Raw genomic sequence first — 26,018 nt, 5'->3', positions numbered from 1 at the left:
TGCGTGTCTGGAGCCTGTGCTCTGCAACGGGAGAGGCCACAACAGTGAGAGGCCCGCGTACCACAAAAAAAAAAAAAAAGAGATCAGAGGACCTTCAAGATGGCGAAAGAGTAAGACTCGGAGATCACCTTCCCATAAATACATCAGAAATACCTCTACACGTGGAAAAACTCCCACAGAACACCTACTGAACAATGGAAGAAGACCTCAGACCTCACAAAAGGCAAGAAACTCTCCACGTACCTGGGTAGGGCAAAAGAAAAAAGAAAAAACAGAGACAAAAGAACAGGGACGGGACCTGCACCGAGGGAGGGAGCTGTGAAGGAGGAAAGGTTTCCACACACTAGGAAGCCCCTTCATGGGCAGAGACTGCGGGGGTGCGGAGCGGGGAAGCTTCAGAGCCACGGAGGAGAGCGCAACCACCGGGGTGCGGAGGGCAAAGTGGAGAGATTCCCGCACAGAGGATCGAAGCCGACCAGCACTCACCAGCCTGAGAGGCTTGTCTGCGCATGAGACACTCAGGTTGCTGCTGCCGCCACCAAGAAGCCTGTGTGCGAGCACAGGTCACTATCCCCACCTCCCCTCCCGGGAGCCTCTGCAGCCCGCCACTGCCAGGATCCAGTGATCCAGGGACAACTTCCCCGGGAGAACACACAGCATGCCTCAGGCCGGTGCAACATCCTGCCGGCCTCTGCCGCCGCAGGCTCGCCCCGTACTCCGTACCCCTCCCTCCCCCCGGCTTGAGTGAGCCAGAGCCCCCGAATCAGCGATTCCTTTAACCCCGTCCTGTCTGAGTGATGAACAGATGCCCTCAGGCGAAATACACACAGAGGCAGGCCCAAATCCAAAGCTGAAACCTGGGAGCTGTGAGAACAAAGAAAAGAAAGGGAAATTTCACCCAGCAGCCTCAGAAGCAGTGGATTAAATCTCTGGATTAAATCTCAACAATCAACATGATGTACCCTGCATCTGTGGAATACATGAATAGACAACGAATCATCACAAATTGAGGAGGGGGACTCAGGGAGCAATGATATATATATGTATATTTCCCTTTTTCTCTTTTTGTGAGTATGTCTGTGCTTCTGTGTGTGATTTTTTCTGTATAGCTTTGCTTTTACCATTTGTCCTAGGGTTCTGTCTTGCCATTTTTTTTTTTCTGCTTAAAAATTTTATTCTCTAAATAAGTATTTTTATTTTAATACATTTATTTTATTTTATTTTACTTTATCTTCTTCTTTCTTTCTTTCTTTCTTTTCTCCCTTTTATTCTGAGCCGTGTGGAGGACAGGCTCTTGGTGCTCTAAACAGGCATCAGGACTCTGCCACGGAGATGGGAGAGCCAAGTTCAGGACACTGATCCACAACAGACCTCCCAGCTCCATGTAATATCAAACAGTGAAAATCTCCCAGAGATCCCCATCTCAATGCCAAGACCCAACTCCAGTCAATGACCAGCAAGCTGGACTGCAGGACACCCTATGCCAAACAACTAGCAAGAAAGGAACACAACCCCACCCATTAGCACAGAGGCTGCTGCTCTACAACAAGTGCTAAAGGAACTTCTCTAAGTGGGAAACACAAGAGAAGAAAAGGACCTACAAAAAAACACCCCAAACAATTAAGAAAATGGTAATAGGAACATACATATCCATAATTACTGTAAACGTGAATGGATTAAATGTTCCAACCAAAAGACACAGCCTTGCTGAATGGAAACAAAAACAAGACCCATATATATGCTGTCTACAAGAGACCCACTTCAGACCTAGGGACACATACAGACTGAAAGTGAGGGGATGGAAAAAGATATTCCATGCAAATGGAAATCAAAAGACAGCTGGAGTAGCAATTCTCATATCAGACAAAATAGACTTTAAAACAAAGACTATTACAAGAGGCAAAGAAGGACACTACATAATGATCAAGGGATCAATCCAAGAAGAAGATATAACAATTGTAAATATTTATGCACCCAACGGAGGAGCACTTCAATACATAAGGAAATTACTAACAGCCTAAAAGGGGAAATTGATAGTAACACAATCATAGTAGGGGACTTTAACACCCCACTTTGACCAATGGACAGATCATCCCAAATGAAAATAAATAAGGAAACACAAGCTTTAAATGATACATCAAACAAGATGGACTTAATTGATATTTATAGGACATTCCATCCAAAAACAACAGAATAAACATTCTTCTCAAGTGCTCATGGAACATTCTCCAGGATAGATCATATCTTGGGTCACAAATAAAGCCTTGGTAAATTTAAGAAAATTGAAATCGTATCAAGTATCTTTTCTGACCACAACGCTATGAGACTAGATATCAATTACAGGAAAAAATTTGTAAGAAATACAAACACATGGAGGGTAAACAACACAGTACTTAATAACCAAGAGATCATTGAAGAAATCAAGAAGAAATGAAAAAATACCTAGAAGCAAATGACAATAAATAGAGGGAACTTAACATAACAAAGGCCATATATGACAAATGCACAGCTAACATTGTTCAGTTCTATTTACAATAGCCAGGACATGGAAGCAACCTAAGTGTCCATCAACAGATGAATGGATAAAGAAGATGTGGCACATATATATAATGCAATATTACTCGGCCATAAAAAGGAACGAAACTGAGTTATTTGTAGTGAGGTGGATGGACCTAGAGACTGTCATACAGAGTGAAGTAAGTCAGAAAGAGAAAAACAAATACCATACGCTAACACAGATATATGGAATCTAAAAGAAAAGAATAAAAGAAAAAACAATATTCAGAAGAACCTAGGGGCAAGACAGGAATAAAGATGCAGACCTACTAGAGAATGGACTTGAGGATACGGGGAGGGGGAAGGGTAAGCTGGGACAAAGTGAGAGAGTGACATGGACATATATACACTACCAAATGTAAAATAGATAGCTATTGGGAAGCAGCCGCATAGCACAGGGAGATCAGCTTCGTGCTTTGCGACCACCTAGAGGGGTGGGATAGGGAGGTTGGGAGGGAGGGAGATGCAAGAGGGAAGAGATATTGGGACATATGTATATGTATAACTGATACACTTTGTTATAGAGCAGAAACTAACACAACATTGTAAAGCAATTATACTCCAATAAAGATGTTAAAAAACAAACAAAAAAAGAGACCAGACTTGTGGCTACCAGAAGTTGGCGGTCGGAGTGGTGAGGAATTGGAGGAAGGTGGTGAAAAGGTACAAACTTCAGTACTAAGATAAATAAGTACCCTAGTACTTATATAAGTACTACAACTAGTACTTATACAATATAATGTACTACAATGTGATGACTATATTTAACAATGTTGTATGACATACAGGAAAGTCGTTAAGAGGAAATTTTTTTTCTTTTCTTTCTGTTTTTTTTACTGTATCTATATGATAAGATGGATGTTAGCTGAACCTATTGTGGTAATCATGTCACAGTATGTGTAAATGAAATCATCATGCTGTATTCCTCAAACATATATAATGATTATGTCAATTATTTCACAATCAAGCTGAAAAAATAAAATAATGTTAAAATAATTATAAAAATAAAAGTTGACAGAAGCTCCCCCCAACCCACCTGGAAATGTAAGCATCAAAACAACTCTTCAAGGAATTCCTTGGTGGTGCAGTGGTTAGGAATCCGCCTGCCAATGTAGAGGACACAGGTTCGAGCCCTGGTCCAGGAAGATCCCCCATGCCGTGGAGCAACAAAGCTCGTGTGCCATAACTACTGAGCCTGCACTCTAGAGCCCGCGAGCCACAAGTACTGAGCCCACATACAACAACTACTGAAGCCCGTGTGCCTAGAGCCCGTGCTCCACAACAAGAGAAGCCACTGCAATGAGAAGCCCACACACCACAATGAAGAGTAGCCCACACTTGCCGCAATGAAGACCCAACACAGCCAAAAATAAAATGTAAATAAATATATAAATTTATATATAAGACAACTCTTCAAACCATTGAAATGTTGGTGAGAGATTAAGGATTGGTTGGTTAAGGATTGAGACCACACAACAACTAAGTGGTGGTGCTAATCTCATGGTGCCTGACTCTGAAGACTCCAAACTTTCTGCTTTGTGACAATGACTCTTAGCACCAATCAAAGAATATTAGGATGTTGAGGCAAGTTCCCTCTATGCCTACTTTCTGGAGAGTTTTTTATCATAAATCGGTGTTGAATTTTGTCAAAATCTTTTTCTGCATCTATTGAGATGATCATATGGTTTTTATCCTTCCGTTTGTTAATATGGTGTATCACATTGATTGATTTGTGAATATTGAAGAATCCTTGTATTCCTGGGATAAACTCCACTTGATGGTGGTGTGTGATCCTTTTAATGTGCTGTTGGATTCTGTTTGCTAGTAGTTTGTTGAGGATTTTGCATCTATGTTTACCAGTGATATTGGTCTGTAGTTTTCTTTTTTTGTGACATCTTTGTCAGGTTTTGGTATCAGGGTGATGGTGGCCTCGTAGATTGAGTTTGGGAGTGTTCCTCCCTCTGCTATATTTTGGAAGAGTTTGAGAAGCATAAGTGTTAGCTCTTCTCTAAATGTTTGATAGAATTCGCCTGTGAAGCCATCTGGTCCTGGGCTTTGTTTGTTGGAAGATTTTTAATCACAATTCAAATAAACATGTGGGACCTAATGAAACTTAAAAGCTTTTGCACAGCAAAGGAAACCCTAGGAAGGATGTAAAGACAATGCTCATGGGTGGAGAAAAGGGAACCCTCTTGCACTGTCGGTGGGAATGTGAATTGATACAGCCACTATGGAGAACAGTATGGAGGTTCCCTAAAAAACTAAAACTAGAACTACCATATGACCCAGCAATCCCACTACTGGGCATATACCCTGAGAAAACCATAATTCAAAAAGAGTCATGTACCACATGTTCATTGCAGCATTATTCTCAATAGCTGGAACATGGAAGCAACCTAGGTGTCCACTCACAGATGAATGGATGAAGAAGATGTGGCACATATATACAATAGAATATTACTGACTCATAAAAAGAAACGAAACTGAGTTATTTGTATTGAGGTGGATGGACCTAGAGTCTGTCATACAGAGTGAAGTAAGTCAGAAAGAGAAAAACAAATACCGCATGCTAACACATATATATGGAATCTAAAAAAAAAAAAAAGTTTCTGATGAACCTAGGGGAAGGACAGGAATAAAGACGCAGATGTAGAGAATGGACTTGAGGACACAGGGAGGGGGAAGGGTGAGCTGGGACGAAGTGAGAGAGTAGCATTGACATATATACACTACCAAATGTAAAATAGATAGCTAGTGGGAAGCAGCTGCATAGCACAGGGATGTCAGTTTGGTGCTTTGTGCCCACCTAGAGGGGTGGGATAGGGAGGGTGCGAGGGAGACGCAACAGGGAGGGGATATTGGGATATATGTATACATATAGCTGATTCACTTTGTTATACAGCAGAAACTAACGCAACATTGTAAAGCAATTATACTCCAATAAAGATGTTTGAAAAAAAAAAAAGAATATTAGGAAATGGCAACAAGGTAGTATACATCTTAGCTACTAAAGATAGCAAGACTGGAATTGATGGCACTATGTGAAAATGTGTACACGATAAGTCAAATTCAAAGAAAACACACATTAAAACTATAACAGATGGAATAAAATTGTGATTGACATTAATGGTTGAAGAGACTTATATACACAGTTTAAAGAACAATGGTTAAAAAAATAGAAAGTGTTTGTCTGCAGCCAATGTGCATGTTGTCCCTAGACCACTGCACTTAATGAGGCTTTCAACCCTTCCCAGCCATGCAGCTCCTTTTGACTGACACCACCTAAAGGTCCACTAAGATCAGGTGAATTTCTCTTATACAAACTTATTATAAAATAAAAGGTAATCTGTGTGCCTAAGGAATAAAAATGTTATCTAAGAAAAACCTAGAATACTGATATATGTTACTTATCCTTTTAGAAGACATATTTCATAAGACACATAATAAGATCATTTTCTGGGTTTTGCCTAGAATTGACTGGCATATGCATATCCTTTGCGATTTGTTTTTTCCTGTGGGAATCACTCTTCCACGCAAGGAAATGAACTTGGGAAGAAGGTGGTTGTAAGAAAAGTTGTATTGGGTGAGTTCTAATATTTACTGTACAGATGATTTTCAACCTACATGTATTTTTATTATCTTCATAGAGTGAATAGAGAACCTAGTTCTACATTTTTTTTTTGAAAATTCTTTGTATATCCACTACTGAAAAGTTTAAGTAAATATACATGTAGAGATCTATGTTTGGATTTCAACTAGTCCTGTTTTGTGGTTGTTTTATATTTTATTAAACAATCTACCAGGTCCTTATTCTTTTCTCTTTTCTAGATTAACATAAAATTTGCAAAAGAAAATCTTCCTCTATCATTTGGAATTCAAATAATGATATACTGAGCATCTATTTTGTACCTGGAGGCTACAGACTTAGCTAAAAAGCAGTGACCTGAAATCAGTAATAATCACCAGGAATGTAGATTGGGAGATTAAATCTGGGAGATCATAGAACCATGTCTCCATCTAAAAATCAAATGGAAAAAAAGAAAAAGAAAAGAATAGAAAGCTCAGTTACTGATGTAGTTTTTCTACATTGAGATATTAAAGGAACTCTTTTTCCCAGTTCTAGTTTTCTAGTACTAGTTTTCTCCCACTTTTACTCATTCTTCAGTATTTTTTGAAGTTTCATTTACAAGCAAGTCACAATAATTATGAACTCCACGAAGCTAGACACTCATTAATTTTGTATCCTCAGCACCTCTAATTTCCTCTTATTTAGTAAATGGTAGGCAAGTATTTGTTGAAAATAGAAATGAATGGATAATCAATAGTAATAAATTCCGATATAATTCTACAAAATATTAAGTGCAAGAAGATTATTAGTCTCATTCTGATAAACATTTCTAGAGCACATGTTTACTGTTATTTATTCTTTTGCTTGTTTTATCTTAATGGGTACTTCGGATAATGTAACTGTTGATAAATGTTTTAACTAAAGTTATCAGAAAACCATTACAATTAAAGCTAAATCTTCTTAACATATTACTATTAGAACCTGCTTTGACTCACATTGATACAAAACTGAAATGAGTGTTAAAAAATGAATTGTTATGTTTTATGCATAACAATTCTTATGGGCATAACTAATTATTACAAATTAATAAATTAAGACATCCTTTTGTTAAATAAATTTGCATATGGAATGTTTACTATAAAAATTTGACTTCAATTTCTTGAGGTATTTTTTTTCCCAAGAAACTGATGATATATTTTCATAAGCAGCCATTAGACATACATGCCATTCCACATTGTCATCTTCTTTCCCAAGAGTTAGCAACTTGGTGAGTGGATTTCCAGTGGGTCCAGTGTTACTCTCGGGAGACTGGTGTCCATGCTGTACCAGAAGTGCACTGCTTGGTGTTGGAGGGTGTGACCGTTTAAGAGTCTGGTGGACGATCTGGTGGTCAAGGGTCATGAAAGGTTTTACTTGCTGTCTCTGAACTTTCTGTAGCTGAGTCCTAGCAGAACTTTCCAGGTGTGCTGGGACCTACCAAATAAAAACCAAACAAATGCAATGTGTAGCATCATCTGGTAAATGAATTCCACTTTCAACAATTGGATTATGACAATAAACACTATAACATCTAGTTTGTTTCTAATTTATTGTCTATGCTTGTCATAATTTACATAAGGTATTAATGGACTATAGTTTTTGAGAAGTCATTTAAACTTTACTAAAATATTTTAAATGCTAACCAAGTGTTTAAGAATAGCTCTTAAAATAATATGCAACTGAAACCAACTTGGAATAAATATAAAAGCAGCAAAACTTTTTGAGGGTCTGAAAAAGAATGACTAAAATAATAAAAGGAAAACACAGCTGATCTACTATTATTAGTGATTTTTATATAACATATATCTCTTGTATTCCTTTATATTACATATAAATATTCCATTGGCTATAATCTCTATTTTTAATTAAAGATTTAAAAAAATTATCCATGAGGGAGCAGAGACTAGAAATACATATACTAAATATTGTCTGATACTTTATGGGTGGTGAAAATCTAGGTGATTTTTTTCAGTTTTCTGTATTTTCCAGTGTTTCCCTACTGAGTTTATTTTAATTTTTTAAAAATCTTAATTTTAAACTCTTCCATATTCTCACTTTATAATAACAATACTTTGGTAGAATCATTATGAATTGACAGAAAGAAGCATTCAGAGAAAAATCTAAGCAGTGTCAAGTGCCAACTAAGGAACTAACCAGTATATTGAAATCCCTTTTTCAAATCATAGACATAAAATTCTGGGCGTCTTCAGTGTAGCTATCATAGTTAATGATATACCATTATTTGTATAAGGACAATTTTAAGTATTTCAAGCTTTCCCTTTAAAAACCTCTGAAAATAGTATTGCCTGCCAGTCCCCTTTATATTTACTATGCTGAGATGTGACTTCTAATACATTTTCCTCAAGTGGCCTATATATAAACCTATTTAATATTTCCCTCGTGTTAAACAATAGTAAAGATTGCTGTACAGTGCTTATTTTTCCTTTTATTTCAGCTACACAAACTACTCCTTAAATCCCTTAACATGCATTAGCTCAGATAAATAGCCTTTACAAAGTATTTTGCATTTAAATTAGCTGGTTTGGGGTACAATATTGTAGTAGTTACTTTAGTTTAATTCTGTTATGCTGACATTTTTAGCATTATTTTAATTGTACTACCATAAAGTAATTTTTCAGTCATATAAAAAAGATTAAGATTGGTAATAAAGATTACACATATTACTAATTATATTGCTGTGAGCTTTAAAGTTGTAAAACAACATTTCATTAAAATGGTTGTGGTAATTTTTGGGGAGTAGCTATTTAGATTATCCTACAGTTTTAAATTAATCCTTAATCCATATACATTTACAAAATATATACTATAAACAGCATTTTCAGGTTCACAAATCTGAATGACTTTCACACAACGTAACTGAATGCTAAAGAACATTGTATATTATTTTAAGAAAAGTATGTTGAATCAGAATTTACAACATTCATTAACTAATTCATTTTTCATCTATGGATGCTAAAAGCATCATTATAGTACTTATTGTGTTTTGTGTTACATCAGGAGTCCAAGGGAAGTCATAAATGTGATCCTAGGGCTCTAGGAATTTACAATATACTTGGGCAATATTAATATCAACTACAGCAAAAATGATGATGATAAAAATAATAATATGCAGCAGGTATCAGGCACTGTGCCAAGCATTTTACGCACATTGTTTCATTTAATCCTTGTTACAACCTTAGGAGATAGGTATCAATAGCACCCCCATTGCACCATATAATTGAAGCCACTGAGACTTAGAGAGGTTAAATGGTGTGGCTGTTATCACTCTGCTAGTAAGAGATGGAACTGGAATGCAGGGCCTAGCTTCCTAAATACTACATGATATTGGCTCCTGATTGAAATGACTGGAATACAAAGCAAAAGCTCAGTAATGTATACAATGAATTTAGAATGCCACAAGAAGCAGTGGTTTTAAAAAACTAATTGAAAGAGAAAATGGTTATAAATCAGGTGTTGGAAGGAGATGATCCTGGGATAGGGGACAGAAAGAAGGAAAACTCAAATGTAAAAGATCAAAATGAAAGAAGAAAAGAAGTTGGGAGACAGTCACAAATATTAGTCATGAAAAGGAATTCACATGAATACTTTTCCTTTCTCAAAGCAAAACTACCATCTCATTAGATCACTCTATACAGAGACACAATAAAAAATATGAAATTCTAATTCTGCCTAAATTATTGGTTATTTATAGGGAATTACAAGGGTTTAGCAGGCAAAGTGAAGACTCTCTTGGATCCTACATCTATATACAACATCTGTATACAACATCTATAAACTAAGCATGAGAATCTGAAAGATCAGTGGAGCCAGGGAAGATTAAATGGAATGCAATGAAATTACTCCCCAGTAAACCTCCGTCTTTTCCAAGCATGGACTGATATCAGAACAATGAGACAACTAACTGTAAAACATCAGTTAAACCATGTGCAGTCAATTTTAAAATACTTTTAAGTTGCCTGGGATCTGAAGACACAACTATAAAACTATCTATTGGATTGGTTTCACTGAAGGTCTTGGTAGTTGGTGAGATGAAGTAAATGAAACTATATGTTGCCATTGTTCATTTATTCATTTAAGAAATATTTTTGAGTGTCAAGTGTGTGTGCACTGAGTCGTGCATTGAAGGTAAAAGGGAGATAACTACAGTATCTGCCTTCAAAGAGCTCGTAGTCTAGTCAGGGAAGAAAAATAAGAGATCTCCAAGGGCAAGGGCTGCATTTATCTTGCTGGCTGCTGGACTGCCATACTTCCTATACATAACCCAGAGAGGGGCACACAGCAGGCACTTAAAAATATGTGTTCACATGTATTCAATGAGTGATTTTATGAATGAATCATTAAAGTACAGTGTGTGAATAACTATGGGTGACCACAGAGAGCTTTGGGAACCCAATAGAGGAAGTAGGTAAACCATAATCAGAATACCAAGGTCTTCACCTAGAAGGCTAGAGCAGCTGTAGATTGTGATTTCGTTCTTTGGACTATCAAAGAGATTAAGACCACCCAGATGTAGGGAAGTTTTGCTATTGAGAGTAATAAGTAAAACATTATCTCCTAACTCTGAATTATGCCAACTCAGCATTATCTCTCTGGCATGCTGTTATTGCAAACTAAAAATAATGATGGTCAGCTTAAGTCCAAGGTTTTGTCTATGTGCAGAGATCTGTTTTATTTCAAATTAAAAGAATTTATTTACTTATATTCTCCCTCTTTTCCAAAACATTATAAATAAATATGAGGCATAAATGTGGTGAGAGGTATTTATACCAGAAAATGTAGGCTGAAGATTAATATTGCAATTGAGTACAAAATTTACCCATGAGCATCCTGACAGCCAAGGAAAAAGGAAAATTTTAAAAACATATTAGGTGGAGCCTTGTGAAATTGTAGATATTTGAAAATTTTTGATCTACGAATTGTCCCTTCTGTATAGTTCAACCTAATATATATTTCTTAATAAGTAATTAAATCATGCCAGCTCTGAGGAGAGACAAATATTTTTCAGAATAATATCTGAGAATTTATAAACTAGATATTTTCATGGAAGACTTGAATGATATCTTGAACAAAATTCCAACTTGCAAAATAGGCAGTGAAGTTCTTTATATGCCCATATTTAAAAATAAATATTTATCATCTTCAATTGAGTTAGCTGGGAAACATAATCTGAAACTTGCCTGTAGGATGTTTATTGGGGGGTGCTCTCAGAATCTGCGCTGCAGTAGGGTGAGGGAAACAGGATCAGGTGGAGGCAAGAGTGGTTCAGTCATGAAGGGGATAATGTTGGCCATGCACCATGACATCCACTACATTTATTCTTGATCAAAGGCCCAAAGCATAATATGAATCAGCTCAAGTGAAAGCCCAAACATATAACTTTATAGTGATCTGACTTGACCCTTAGATACCTTAGACAGCACTTAGAGCAGGCAGAGCAATGTTTTCCAAATCAATTTATATTTCAGACTCCATATTTAAATACACTAACCTAGAGGATCACCTGGTTAATCAATTATCTCAACCTAGGCTTTCAATAGAAATTATGTTGTTTTTTTTCAAAAAGTTCCATTATTTGGAGTTACAAAAATGAAACTTAGCTTAAAACATCCAATTATTTTTTAAAATATGTTTCAAATGTAGTTAAGTTCTCATATTCTAATAAAGGGATGTGGGTATTTTTAAAAATTAGAAATGCATGTATTGATGAGCTTTAAAAAATGCTTAGATTCATTAATAAGAGAACCAGAGCAATGTGCTTAATGGGTCAATTGAAGTATTTTTTTTAAAATTAGAAATACATAAATTCCTGCAAGTACAACAAGCTAATGGGAAGAAATTGGTCAGGAAGAAAAAAGCATTCTGGTTGTAGAAAATATAATCACTGGGGAATCACAATCACAAATACAAAATGTATGTATCTAATTCAAAAAGAGTCATGTACCACAATGTTCATTGCAGCTCTATTTACAATAGCCAGGACATGGAAGCAACCTAAGTGTCCATCGACAGATGAATGGATAAAGAAGATGTGGCACATATATACAATGGAATATTACTCAGCCATAAAAAGAAAAAAATTTGAGTTACTTGTAGTGAGGTGGATGGACCTAGAGACTCATACAGAGTGAAGTAACGAGGAACGAGGAAAACAAATACCGTATGGTAACACCTATATATGGAATCTAAAAAAAAAAAGTTCTGAAGAACCTGGGGTCAGGACAGGAGTAAAGACGCAGACATAGAGAATGGACTTGAGGACATGGGGAGGAGGAAGGGTAAGCTAGGACGAAGTGAGAGAGTAGCATTGACATATATACACTACCAAATGTAAAATAGCTAGTGGGAAGCAGCTGCACGGCACAGGGTGATCAGCTCTGTGCTTTGTGTCTACGTAGCGGGGTGGGATAGGTAGGGTGGGAGGGAGACGCAAGAGAGAGGAGATATGGGGATATATGTATAGCTGATTCACTTTGTTATATAGCAGAAACAAACACACCATTGTAAAGCAATTATACTCCAATAAAGATGTTAAAAAAATTTATGTATCTGTAGGGTTTTTTTTCCTACTCCTATTTTTAGACTAGAATAGATGCAGGAATCCTGAGTATTGAGAGCATTGATGGAAATTCATGAACCAGCAGCCCAATGCCATAGAAAAAGGTCAGATCTCTCATTCTCTGACACAACAGAAGATGATTTAGGGTATCTGATACATGAAGGTTTTTTTTGTTTGTTTTGTTTTTTAATTCCAGAATTTAGATCCAGGCTTGGGAGGTTTCAACTATGTAAATCAGCAAATATTTAATTAGAAATTAAGGCTAACAAAATGTTATGTGGCCCTATATGCATTGTATTTAAAATCTCCTGGTAGGTAGAAGAGCTATGGAGTAATGCGGGCCAGGCAAGCAGTGCTGGCTAGAAGGAGGCATTCTTATTTTCACACAGTGGTTTTCAAATTATGCTCCTAAATACATGAATTAATTCTCCCAATTTACGTTTCATTGTTCCACACTGTAGTCTTTTGATTTAGTTCTCATATGGGTTTCAGTCCTATCCAGTAGATAAACAACAAGAAGAGTTGTTTTTCGGTTTTTTTTGCGGTACGCGGGCCTCTCACTGTTGTGGCTTCTCCCGCTGCAGAGCACAGGCTCCAGACGAGCAGGCTCAGCGGCCATGGCTCACGGGCCCAGCCGCTCCGCGGCATGTGGGATCTTCCCTGCCCGGGGCATGAACCCGTGTCCCCTGCATCGGTAGGCGGACAAGCAGAGTATTTTGAATGAGGAAATTTTAGAAACAATTGGGTGGGTAGTTGTACAAAAAAACAAAAACAACTTTGAAGGAGTTCACCAACCCTGTGATTCTCTGTCTATAATATTGTCTACTTGTACCATATCTTCTTAAATATTGCTACAAATCATATAAATACTTTTAAACATAATTCATATATATGCATATATATGATATCCTCTTTAAAAAGTTACCTTTTTATAGAGAAACCATAAGATAATCATAAAAGCCCTCAGCTAATTCTTTTAACATTCACTCAGCAAACATTTAATGAGAGTTTGTTCTTTGTTAACGCCAATCCCAAGGGAGTCATTCCTCTCCAGAAAGCAGGTCTATGATCCATGTGTCACCATCCACCTGGAGATCACTTATCTAAACTGAGGGCACAGAATCTGGGAGGAGATGAAACACCCTCTGGGTACTGGCCTTTTGAAATTCAAAACTAAAAATTCGTGGCAAACATCACACAAGCAATCATCTGAATAACAAGACATTTTATCACCATTAATTTGACTAGCCAAACAAATCAATCAGGCAAATATGGGCACCTACTTAATGAATGTGTTTAGACTATCTGCAAAAACAGAAACAGAAATATTTTCAGCAAGAAAAATATTTATTCTATACATATTTACTATGTAGTGATAGTAAATAAAAACACATGCACCACAGCTAAACACACACACACACACACACACACACACGCACACACATACAGGCAGGTGTATACACACAGCCCCATCAAAAAGCAAGACAGACAATCCCATTCACTACAACATGACAACCCTCATTTAATTTTGTTAATTTTGTACTAAGGTTGAAATTAATAAATGAAGTAAAAGCTTGGACTTCACAAGTGAGTAATAGGTTAACTATTAATTATGTTCCTAGTAGCAGAGGTATATAAGAAGAAATCTATTTTGGGGGGCTTATGAATCTACTACCTCATAGATACCTACTCATAAAAGCCACATGACGTTTGTTAATATTCTGTAGCAAAGATTAATAACTCGTTTCTTCAAATCTTACTTTCTTCACAGCAGTCCTTGGATATGATATACCCATAAATCTCATCCTGACTAAACCTAAAATTATACAGTCGAGCTTGTCTGATTGAGATATAACTACTGAACAAAGTAGGGCCGGGTTCATCAAAAGTTTTACTTAGGTTTCTGAATAACTGTCAGCATATTTCAGCTGAGCATTATATAATCCAAAGCTATTTAATGGATAATAATATAAAATGTGATTGTAACATATTCCTTCAGTCCCTATCACTTGAATTTGGATAATTCCAATGGTGTGTCTTTAGAAGAGATCCACACTTAAGAGACTTTAAAGAGGCATGAATATTATTAAGCATAGTTTTCCTAATTCAATAGTGTTCTAGCAGTAAAAATGCTTGCACTCTATGAGGACTTATATTATTACTATAAAGACTAAGCTTCCCTTACAACTCCATCTATCTCCATTTATACTTGCATTGATTTGCTTTGTTTATGTTAGTATCTCAGGAAAATTACCATTTTATATCTTTAAAAGAATTAGAACTAATGCCAGAAATAACTGTGGTTTATTTAGTCTGATCTGTTTTATAAATGTATGTGTATATAGAAATTTAGAGCCATAAATATCAACTAAGAATCACAGCAGACACTGACCACTTCCCACTGGCTTCAAAATTACACAGCAGCCATGTACACACTAAAGTCAACTGGCAATATCATCAATAACGAAAATAAGTTAATATGAAAAATGCAGATAACTTAAGCCATAATACTTTAAAATATATTTGACAATGCATTCTCAGGCTTAGTATTCATTAATTCTATAAATATTTTTGAGTGCCACTACACATCAGGTTTTATGCAACTGTGATAAGCTCTGGGGATATAATTATGAACAAAATAGACATAACCCAGTCTTCAAAGAGTTCACAGTCTACTAGGAGAAATAGATAATTAAAATATAATTATAACACAATGTGATAAACCCTGTGAAAGTAAAAGGTGTCACAAAATCAAGCAGGAAGACCTAGATAAAATGGGAAAGAGTCATTCAAATGACAGTTTCTGCTATTAATTTCACTGATTCATTCACTTAATAGATATGTGTGTGCCTATATATACATACTGGCTGCTATATATAGCAGTAACCAGTTGTGTGGGTAACAATGATGAATAAAGTGAAACATGGTCCCTCTCCCCATGCAGCTTATGGACAGGTGGAAGAGACAGATTTTAATCCAATAATCACACAAATGACTGGAAATTTTCAAGTGTAACAAGTGATAGGCAGGAGAGATACACATGACTATGAGCCTGTAGAAAAAGATGATCTAGACAGAAGTTAAGGAAAACTTTCCTAGAGAAGGGATGATAGGGCTGGATCTGGAGGATGAGTAGGAAATAAAGAGAGGAAGAGTAGAAAAAAAAAACATTTAGAGAGATAAAGCAGCATATGTGAAGACCCTGGTGGGAAGAAACAAGATGAAAAAAATGCACTGAAAGGAGATGATAGGACTAGAGCAGAGTGTGGTATGAGGCTGGAGAGGCCAGTAGGGCCAATTCATGCCATCTTTTCAGTATAGAAAGATGTCTTATTTTCTTTATCATAAGAAAAGGGGCAGTAGCAGTTCAGTGGGATGAATTTTAGAGAGGTAAAATGAGAGAGTCTAGGAAAGAAAAAAGGGCTGCTTGAACTAGGGTCATGTGATAAGGGTTGCATAGTCACATGGAAACAAGTAGATGATTCAAGAGATGTTTAGAAATGGATTAAGAAATGACACCTGAGGTTTCTGGCTTAAGTGACTAAATAGATAGTGATGGCTTTCACAGAGAAGACTAGGTTTTTTGAGGGGGACATAGAATTATAAGGTCAGTTTTGAACACGTTGAGTTTGTGATGTTTTGAAAGTGTCCAAGAAGGTATGTGAAGTAGGCAGCTGCATTTATGGGTATGGAATTCAGAGGTAAGGTATGGACTCTGGATAAAATTTACATAACATCTACACTGAGGTGATAACTGAGATGATCGTTGGAGGATGTACAGAATAGAAGATGAGAGGACCTAGTGCCAAAGATGGTTAACTCCCATGTTCTAACTACACGTAGGGAAATCTATTCCGATTCTAAACTTTATTTTTCCCTTTGGTTCCATTGATTTTTTTCTCACATTTTGCAAAATGCTTATTTGAAGTTTGTGTGTGTTACATTGTCAGGTAAATCCTCCTTAATAAAGTCAGTTTGCCCTATTTCTAAAATTATGCATTCAACTTTTTGATGTAGATACAGCCCTATTTTCCTCATCCAATTGCATTACAATTCTATCAGTCCTCTACCTCTTAACTGCAATTCCAAAATCCAAAAAGCTCTGAAAGTAGGAGTTTTCTTTTTTTTTTTAATGTTTGACACAAACCCAATTGGTGGCAAAATCAAACCTGAAATGAAGTAAGGTTAGTTAAAGTCTTTCTTTATCCTACTTACAGTAGATATTCACATGTACTGTTGCAGGTATATTAATGTGTTTGATTATGGGATGCTGTCTTGGGCTCTGCAGGGTATCAAGGAATATGTACCATATTACCTTTCAAAATTTAAAGTATTGATAATTTTGAAACACATCTAGCCCTAGGTTTTTAAATAATAGATTTTGTACCTTTTCTTGTTTATTGGGTGAACAGCCTATAGAAAGGACTATGCTATATACTTTGCATATATTATCTTATTTAATCTTACAATATCATAAATAAATACTCAATTGGGCCTCCACAATTATTTTCTAAAACTTCAGTACAATATTTAACTGCATTTTGTTTTCAGAAATTATAGTGTATCAAAAATTAAATTAAAATTGAGTGTATTCTCTCTTGGAGAAATAACGAGATGAGGAAATGTCCTTTCCAATTCAACAAACCAGTTGAATGAATGAATGATGTATTCTTCCTTTAATAAGAAAGAATTGTCCAGTTGTAACATTATATTTTGATATTATTAGACATATTTATGTTTCGTGCTTTGGCTGTATTTAAGTTAATACTACAGTTTATATTCTTTTTAGAAGCTTCTCATACAATTAAATTGTTTCCTGTAAATGTGGAAATATACAAGTTAATTATTTAAGCTAGATTCAGTAAAAAGTCTTAACTTCTTTAAAAAAATATTTATCTAATGGCATTAAGACTTAAACATTAATATTTATTAATAAGACTTTTATAAAACAAAAGACATTTTGCTTCAGAAATCAACAATTGTGTTTAAATGATGATTTATACTTCACAGTTACTTTCAACTTAAAACAAAGCTCTCATGTAATGCTTAAATGTTCTATTTTTCATCTTCCATATAGTGACTTTTTGATATCATTTTCATTATGAAGTTGTGAATGTTCTTTCAAGGATGCAGAGAATAAAGGAGAAGCAACACTGACTTCTTCAAAAGGTCATATTTCAAATATCTTGGAAAGTCATCAATGTTTTTTAAAAAAATTTTTTACACGTTCTAAAATAGATCCAAAGCCATAAATAGGAATATCTGGGACAAACTTCCATATAATACTTGTCATCTCTTGTATCATTATGCTGCAAATACATTACATTTTTAATTTTTAGTATATCTTAATGGTAAGATTTGGGATAACATCAATATATTGCCGACTTATGCAGACCTTATAAAAGAAATTCATAGGCCACTTAATGCAGGTAAATTTATAACAAATTTATGTACTTTGTAAGAATAAAAGGATCATAAAAAAAGAAAATCTAAACAATTCAAATTGGTTTATATTATCTTAGACTTGAAAACTTTTTATATCCCTTATCTACTTTATGAGTTGATATATGGTCATCAATTAATGAAGTCATTTTTATCATAATAAAATGTCATCATTAGAACTGCAGTATTATAGTGTAACCATTTTCTAAAAAATATGATTGGGGCATTTTAGGTAGTTAAATATTAAAATAATCTAATTGAAAATGAGACTTTAAAATTATTCATTTTGATTGGCAAACGGCAGAAAATGGCTTTGTTTCATAAGTACATTTTATCACTCAATTTTCGTAGATATTACTAGTATTTCTGGAGAAAAAAAAAGTAAACTTTATCTTGTCTTTGTTTTACCTAACTAGTACATATAATTACTTTTGGTTCTCTATGTTTTAAAGGCACCTGTTACTACATTTACATAAATCAAACTCCTCAAGTAATTGTGCCCTCATGTAACTTTCAGTTACAAAGTTGCAGTTTTACTTTCCACTTATCCCTGAAGAATAATGTTCCTCTAGAATCAAAAATATATACTTCCGTTTTAATTTTTTTATGGTTATGGAAAGTATATAGCCATGAAACATCAATTTGCTGAGAAGATTGATCACAGGACCTCATGGACTAGTTGAAAGCCCCAGAATGCAAGATAATAGAAGCCACCATCACAAGTTGAATCAAACACTCCAACGATTTAAGTAAAGACTTTTATCCTCATTTTATAGACAAAGAAACTGAAGCTCAAACAGGTTATCAGACTCACTTACAATCACACAGGCAGAAAAGTGAATTTGACTTCTTGTCTTTTGAGTACAAGGAGGGTATTCTTTCAACTGCAAGTTATTTATTATCAGTGCACAAGAATAGTAAAACTCCAGGCCCTGCACTTAGAAAAAATATGTCCCATATCTGTATACAAATATGAATCAATTGACTCTACTCTGTAGCGGAAAAACCTTTGGGGTTGCTTCCCCATTATTAGTTGAGTTTGGCTTGATTCACTTTTGATTTTGTATTATTTTGTGTTTCACTTCATCTATATTGTAACCACTTTATGGTGCAAGACCTGGGTTTTCCATACAAGTGAGGTAATGCTATAATTGAAAGCTACCATCAGAAAATATGAACTCTCGATAAGTGTTTCCTTTATTTAAGATGCTTTCTCCACTTTAGTCTCTAGATCTATGTATTAAATATACACTATTCTAAAGAGTATTAGCCTCCTTACCCAGGAGAAATTTTATTTCCCTTATATCATTTTACTGTTACCTTTCCCAAAAACCTTTTACTCCTTTTCACAAGGGTGGATGGGAAGGCAGCAGGTGGAAAGAGCAGAAAATAATATTAATTTCAGCTTGGCTTATTCTAAATAAATATCATGACTATTCTATTCAGTATCTTTAAACTTCCTGCTCTCGGGGATAAATTTAAGAAATGAATAACTGCGTATATAAAGTTGGTAAGAGTTGAAATAATAAAGAAGTTCTTTGTAATAGCTTTCTTTTGTGTCAATTACTTTTGAGAAATAAAGAAAAATCAAAGTGCTAGTTAATATTATAGCTTTGGAATATATGGAAAATATTCTTACTGAAACTTCATATATGAGGATACAGGATTCTATTTTCCACACTAATTTGAGCAGACAAACTAAGTAAAACAAAACTTTTTCATTGAAAACAAAAATATATTTGAACATATTTGTTTTAGCCTTTTTAAACTTTTTCCATTTATTTTCAATTATTCTGTGGTAGGTGAAATAATGCCTCCTTCACCAAAGATGTCCACATCTTAATCCCCAGAACCTGTGGATATCTGACCTTACACTATAAAAGGAACTTTGTAGCTGTGATTAAATTAAGGATCTTGAGATGGGAAATTATCCTGGATTATCTGGATAGGTCCAATGTAATCTCAAGGGAGGGTCCTTATAAAAGAGAGACAGGAGTGTCAGAATTAGATAAAGGAGAGAGATATGACTATGGAAGCAGATGACACAGTGATGAGAATTAAGCCAAAGAATGTGGGCAGCCTCTAGAAGCTAGAAAAGGCAAGGAAACAGATTTTCCCTTAGAAGTTCCAGAAACAAACTAAACCCTGGTGACACTATGATTTTAGCCCTGTTTAAATGATTTCAGATGCCTATCCTCTAGAATTGTAAGATAATAAATGTGTATTGTTTTAAATCACTAAGTTTGTGGTAATTTTGTTACAGCAGCAATAGGAAACTAATAGGTACTCCTTTTAAATTCTGAGTTTCTCATTCTTGTAGCATTAAGAATCTTGATGATGGCTTCTAGGAAACACCCTGCCTGGAAATTCTGGTGCTATGGGATTTCCTCATCATAGCTGAAGTCATTTGAGGAAAATCCTACAGAGTTCAGTTCCCCAAATCTAATGTCTTTAATTAAGCTCTCAATGTTATTAAAATGCTCCAATAGCAGAAGTTATAAAGACAAAATGTTCTTTCTTACCCCCTTCTTCCCTTCCTTTCTTCCCTTCTTTCTTCCTCAGTATGATCTGAATAAAGTGTAGGTGAGGACAAATGAAAATAGAAAACTAGGCAGAAGCCAGCTCATAAAGAGAAATAAATACAACCTTAAGCTTTGTGCTTATAGCCCTGATGTGCCATATAAGACTTTTAGCAGGACAGTAATATGATCAACTATTATTTCAGAAATATCCCTTAGGCAACAATATGGAAACTGAATTATTGAAAGACCAGGGCACAAAGAGAACAATTAGGAGTTTTTAGTAATATTCCAGGAGAGAAGAATAGAGGGCCCAAGCTAAGGCAATAGTATTTGATATTAAAAAGATAGGTTAAATATTGCCCATAATATAGAGGATAAAAATTTTAAAATATGTACAGGATTTCTGATTCATTTATATGTGTGATGAAGGGGAAGATTCACATATGATGAAGTGGTGGAGAAGATGGCATTTATCAAAATAAAGAATAAAAGTGGAGGCAAAAGATTAGAAGGAAAGATGATAACTTCAGTATTGGACATAATGAAATCAGAGTGGTTGTGAAACATCCAACAGGGATGCCTAGTAAACAGCTAGATGTGTGGATTTAGAGAAACAGATATGGTGACCAGCTTAGAACAAATCACTGAATCAGGGTTTTAGTTAAAATCACACAGGACAAAGAACTAGAATTAAAAAGACAAAATCCAGGTAAAGAACTCTGAGGAATATCAACATGTAATGGGCAGAAAGGACTAAAGAAATCTCAAGAAAGTATAATGAAAATTAGGACAGAATGATACAACAAAGCCAAAGTAGGATAGAATTTCAAGGAAAAAGTGGTTAACAGAGTCAAACAGCACAGGGATGAGGAAATAGAAAGAGCAGGAGATATTGCTGGCAGATTGGGAAATAACTGGGTCACTGGTGACCCTCAGGAGAATGATCTCAGGGACATAGTGAGAATAGAAGTCAGCCTGCAGGGACAGGAGGGACATCGCAAATTGTAAATGAGGAGACCTCGGGGCTCAGCACTAAGCACTTCTCTCTTTCCACACTCTCCCCAAAGAGGGTCTCATCGGTTTCCCTGGCTTTAAATACCACCAATATGCTAATGATACCCAAATTTGCAATTCTCTTCCAGAACTCTCTATGAAATGGAAACTGGAATGCAGTAACTTGAAAAGTGAGTTGGAGATGACACAGGACTCAGCACCAGACACCTCTTTCTCATGTATGTGGATGATATCGCCTATTCCCTCAGTTATAAATACCAGTTACACACTAACAAAACATAAATCCCAAAGTTTCTCTCTGGGAGGCCGAGGTTTATGTATATTAGATAAATAGAAATCTCGCAAATATCGCAAAATTTAAAATTTGCATGTCCAACCACTTGTGATAATCCTCCCCAAAGCCTGTTTCTCTTCATTCTTCTCCAAATCAGTTAATGGCATAATTATTCATCCAATTTCTCAACTCAGAAACTGAGCAGTCTTCCTTTTGTCCTTCATTTTCCTTTACCCTCATATATAATCCACCCCATCCATTCTAACGCACAAATGGACCTCAAATATAGTCATCTCTATCTCTAACTACCAGAGCTCTAGTACAAGCCACTGTCATCCCTTACTGTGAATCTCTCATTACTCATCTCCCAGCCCCCTCCTTTGCTCTCTTCAACCATTCTTCATACACCCTTCAGAATGGACTTTTTAAATCATAAAATGGATTAACCTCTCTCCTGATTAAAAATCTTTCAGTTGCTCCCCATTTCATCTAGAATAAAGTTCAGTTTCCTTATCGTGGCCTATGGATAGGTTGTCCCCCACCTACCTATTCAACTTCATTTTTCATTTGATCCCTTATGATTATGATCCCTTATTTGACCCATTTTTTTGATAAGCTAATTAAGGCTCATGTTAAGCATGTTAACAAAGCAGCACGCAGAGTTAAAATCAATGGAAGTCTGCTCATCTCTATGCTGGTGTTCTCCGGAAAGTGAAAAAGCGTGTTAATAATCATAATGATAATAATGACACACATTGCTGGTAAGTAGAGAAAGTTTGCTTTGTGTCAGGCACAGAGCTCGGAGTGCTACCCACCATGTCTCATACAGTCCTCGCAGAAAGCTGTGAGGTGAGTAGCCTTTCTCCGCACTTTCATGAGAAAGTGGAGATAAAGGATAGGTTGAAGAGCTCTGAAGCAAATCCTGAGTTCAAAGCCTCACTGGTCTCACTACTGAGTCTTTGTTCCTCATCAGAATTGATTATTAAAATGAAGCTGTTTTCCTTTCAAATTAACAAATATTTTTAAATGATAATACCTAGGGCTGAGGAGGGAACAATGCAATAGGCATCTGTGTGAGTTGCTGCCGGGGAAGTAAATTCGTACATTTGCATAGCTTAAGGAAATAATCCTAGATGTGTAAAAGGTTTGAAGCATCAAGATGATCATTGAAACATTATTAACAATGATTCTATAACGTAGAGAACATATACAATTTAAATATATACCCCAGTGGACTCTCTATAGCATTCTTCAAACGGTGAGATTTAATTTATTTCTCTCTTTTACTCGGGTCAAAGAGCTTTACTGCTAAAGCCTCTTAATCGTAAAATGACTAGAAAGCATAAACTTTGAAAGCAAAGTTAAAGTAAGTTTCCTTTCTCTCTATTAATCACAAAATTTTAAAAATAGAATTATATATCAAGTGACTCTAACACAAGAGAAAATATGACTATTAAGCAAGCTATTTTAAGAAAAGTATCATTATTTTAGTCATTACTAACACTCTGGCTTTAAGTTCTATCTAGCCTTACCACTGAACTTTAATAGAAGTACAGGAGATAGCATCTAAGTCCTGAACATTTACAAAACATTTCCATGGGAAAAGTTAGAATTTTAGGAGTGTTGAAGAGAAGCACATGAATGTCTTTCAAACAGTAACAGGATATTTCAAAATCTCAACATAAATGTATTAGGATGTTCAACTAGCATAAACCAGACCTTATAAAAATGTGCTTACAGCAGACAATAACCTCATTATTGAGGTTAAAATCCATAAAATCCAACACTATAATGTGAGAATAAATCATTCTTTCCATCCTTATAGTGTTGTTTATGCCTTGCCCAAAGCTGGAGCTCATTTCAAAGTAAATTTCCTAAAGGAACATAAGGATAGATAGGTATATAGATAGATAGATAGATATAAAGGGGCTTGCTTTGAAAAAGCAGCTCAAATAATAACGTCAACCAGATTCTTTTGCCTCTCATCAAAGGTTTTGTTTTGTTTTTCTTTCTCTCATAAATTCTTAGAAGGACTACTCTCAGTGGCAAGGTCAACTTTGCCTTACCCCAAGTCACTAATGACTGAATTGGTAACCTGATATCTGAGAAGTCATTTGCTGTCATAAGTCTATCACCAACGCTTCAGAAGAGTAAGAGAATATAATGCCTTACATTAGGACTTGGCCAAGTTAAGGTAGAGTTTCAATTTTATTGAACTCTATATGTGCATGGGGTGAAATGTGATTGTTTTGTAGCCTATAAATATATTGCCAGTGCTAGCAAGTGGCAAGACATCTATCTCACTCTAGAAAGTCAAATGCTGCAATGTGTCACTTTCAAACTTCTCTCACTGGTCCTAGGAAAATATGTACAGATTTCGAATAAAGTTATTTAAAGTAGATTCTGGTATACACATACTCCGAAGTTAAATTTTCCAGTTAGACTGTCTCCAGTCAATCTGACCACTTCAAGCTGAAGCCGGTCAAATAAGCAGTCACCATGGGCCAAAAATCTGTCAGAATGGTTTGCTTCACTGGTGATTACTTTTTGACTGACTTGTGCAGTCAAGTTAATCAAAACAGTCAAACCAGCTTTCCCATGTGTACACGGTCTTAGCTCTTCCTGTGTTAGTAGCTGTGCCCTGCTTAAGTATTTGAAAGAGTTTTATTAAGTTACATTGTTTAAGAGAAACAAGTCAAAAAAGTTATGAGCAACGAGTTTGACAATTAGGGCTCCCCTCAGAGCTGGACCTCAGCTTCAGCACTGGGGAGAAAAGGCTCATGGGGCCTGGGAGGCAAGGGCAGGGGCAGACAAGGGAAAAGCACCATGGGAGCAGGAAGAAACCATATGCCCAGCTCCTAACATTTCTTGGTTATAGAGGACTGATATGTGTTCTGACAAGAGCTGGTTGTACCTTTTGAAATTAAATAGAAACACTTAGAAAGAATCCAAGGAAGGGTTTGGTGACATAGATATCACTGTTAACAATGGTTTTTGATTCTTGGTGCGAAGAGCCATTTCTGTCAGACAAAAGATAAGCTTTAAGAATCCCCTTAATTTAAAAATGAGGGTGAGGGCTATTTAATTTCTCAGCTTGCACAAATGACAACCTTGAACTGCAGTCTGATGTTTCCAAAGCAGTGTTAGAGGAGCAGTTAGGATTATAGGGTTTGGAATCAGCCCACCTGGCTTCAAAGCTGGGCTCCTCACTGACAAGTTGTATGACTTTGGACCACATATTTCCCTCCCCATATGTAAACACTCTTACCTGTCCACTGAGCACAATAATACTGCTTAATTTCCAGAATTGTTCTGGTTACTAAATGACTTAATGTGAGTAAAGCACTTTTATTGGGGAAGGTAAGGAGGACTTGCTGTAGTGAGGCATCTGACCAGAAGATGGTCCACCTCAAGTTCACCATAACTGTGAGAGTATCTTATTCAAAGGAAGGATTTTTATAAAGTACTAGACTTCTTTTATACTAGGGTTTTATGTTTTAAGTCATGCCCCAATTAATAGTTTTACCATTTAATATCTTTATCATTTCTAATAATGATGTTAATAGATATATGGCTGATAAGTATATGTGGACATTGAGCTGGGTGCTTTACCTTTACTTCCTTATTTAATATGAAACCCAATGAGGTATACCAGGTTTACATATGAAGAAATGAGTTTACACATGAGTTTCAATCAAATTACATGACCTGTCTGGGATCAAACAGGTGATTATGACAGAGCTGGTTTTGAAACCTAAGTGCCTTGCTTTAAAACCTATGCTCATTCTAATACACCATGTTTCTAAGAACCTACAATGTAATAAATATCTAACTAATAATAACATATTTCTGGTTCTTCCAGCAAAGAAGAGTAGCTGATGTTGCAGGTTTGGGACTTCCTAAAGAGCAACATTTGTCTGTTGGGCCTCCAAAGGTATTACAAGTAAATCAGAGGAACCAGGAAGATTGAACGCTGACCTGGCATATCCAGACCCCATGTTCTTCCCACTCTCTACACTGCCACTT

At 35.8% G+C, this 26,018-nt stretch overlaps 1 protein-coding gene across 3 annotated transcripts in view; it reads right to left on the bottom strand.

The window, feature by feature from the left end:
* The window catches only part of TFEC (transcription factor EC), a 76,247-nt gene that overhangs the window by 43,960 nt on the left and 6,269 nt on the right, over nt 1-26,018 (bottom strand). For all 3 annotated transcript variants that reach the window (XR_003004909.1, XM_024757821.1, XM_024757822.1), the window contains exon 2: nt 7,346-7,597. Coding sequence is in view for 2 of the 3 variants with exons in the window: in XM_024757821.1 (XP_024613589.1) it covers nt 7,346-7,525 (180 nt within the window). In the remaining variant the exon portion in view is untranslated. The remainder of the gene's footprint in view (nt 1-7,345; nt 7,598-26,018) is intronic.

This window comes from Neophocaena asiaeorientalis, unplaced genomic scaffold (genome assembly GCF_003031525.2).
Source record: "Neophocaena asiaeorientalis asiaeorientalis breed wild unplaced genomic scaffold, Neophocaena_asiaeorientalis_V1.1 scaffold116, whole genome shotgun sequence".
In the NCBI taxonomy this organism is placed as follows: Eukaryota; Metazoa; Chordata; class Mammalia; order Artiodactyla; family Phocoenidae; genus Neophocaena; species Neophocaena asiaeorientalis.
The sequence above is the reverse complement of the archived record's forward strand: the minus strand, read 5'-3'. Positions and strand labels throughout refer to the sequence as shown.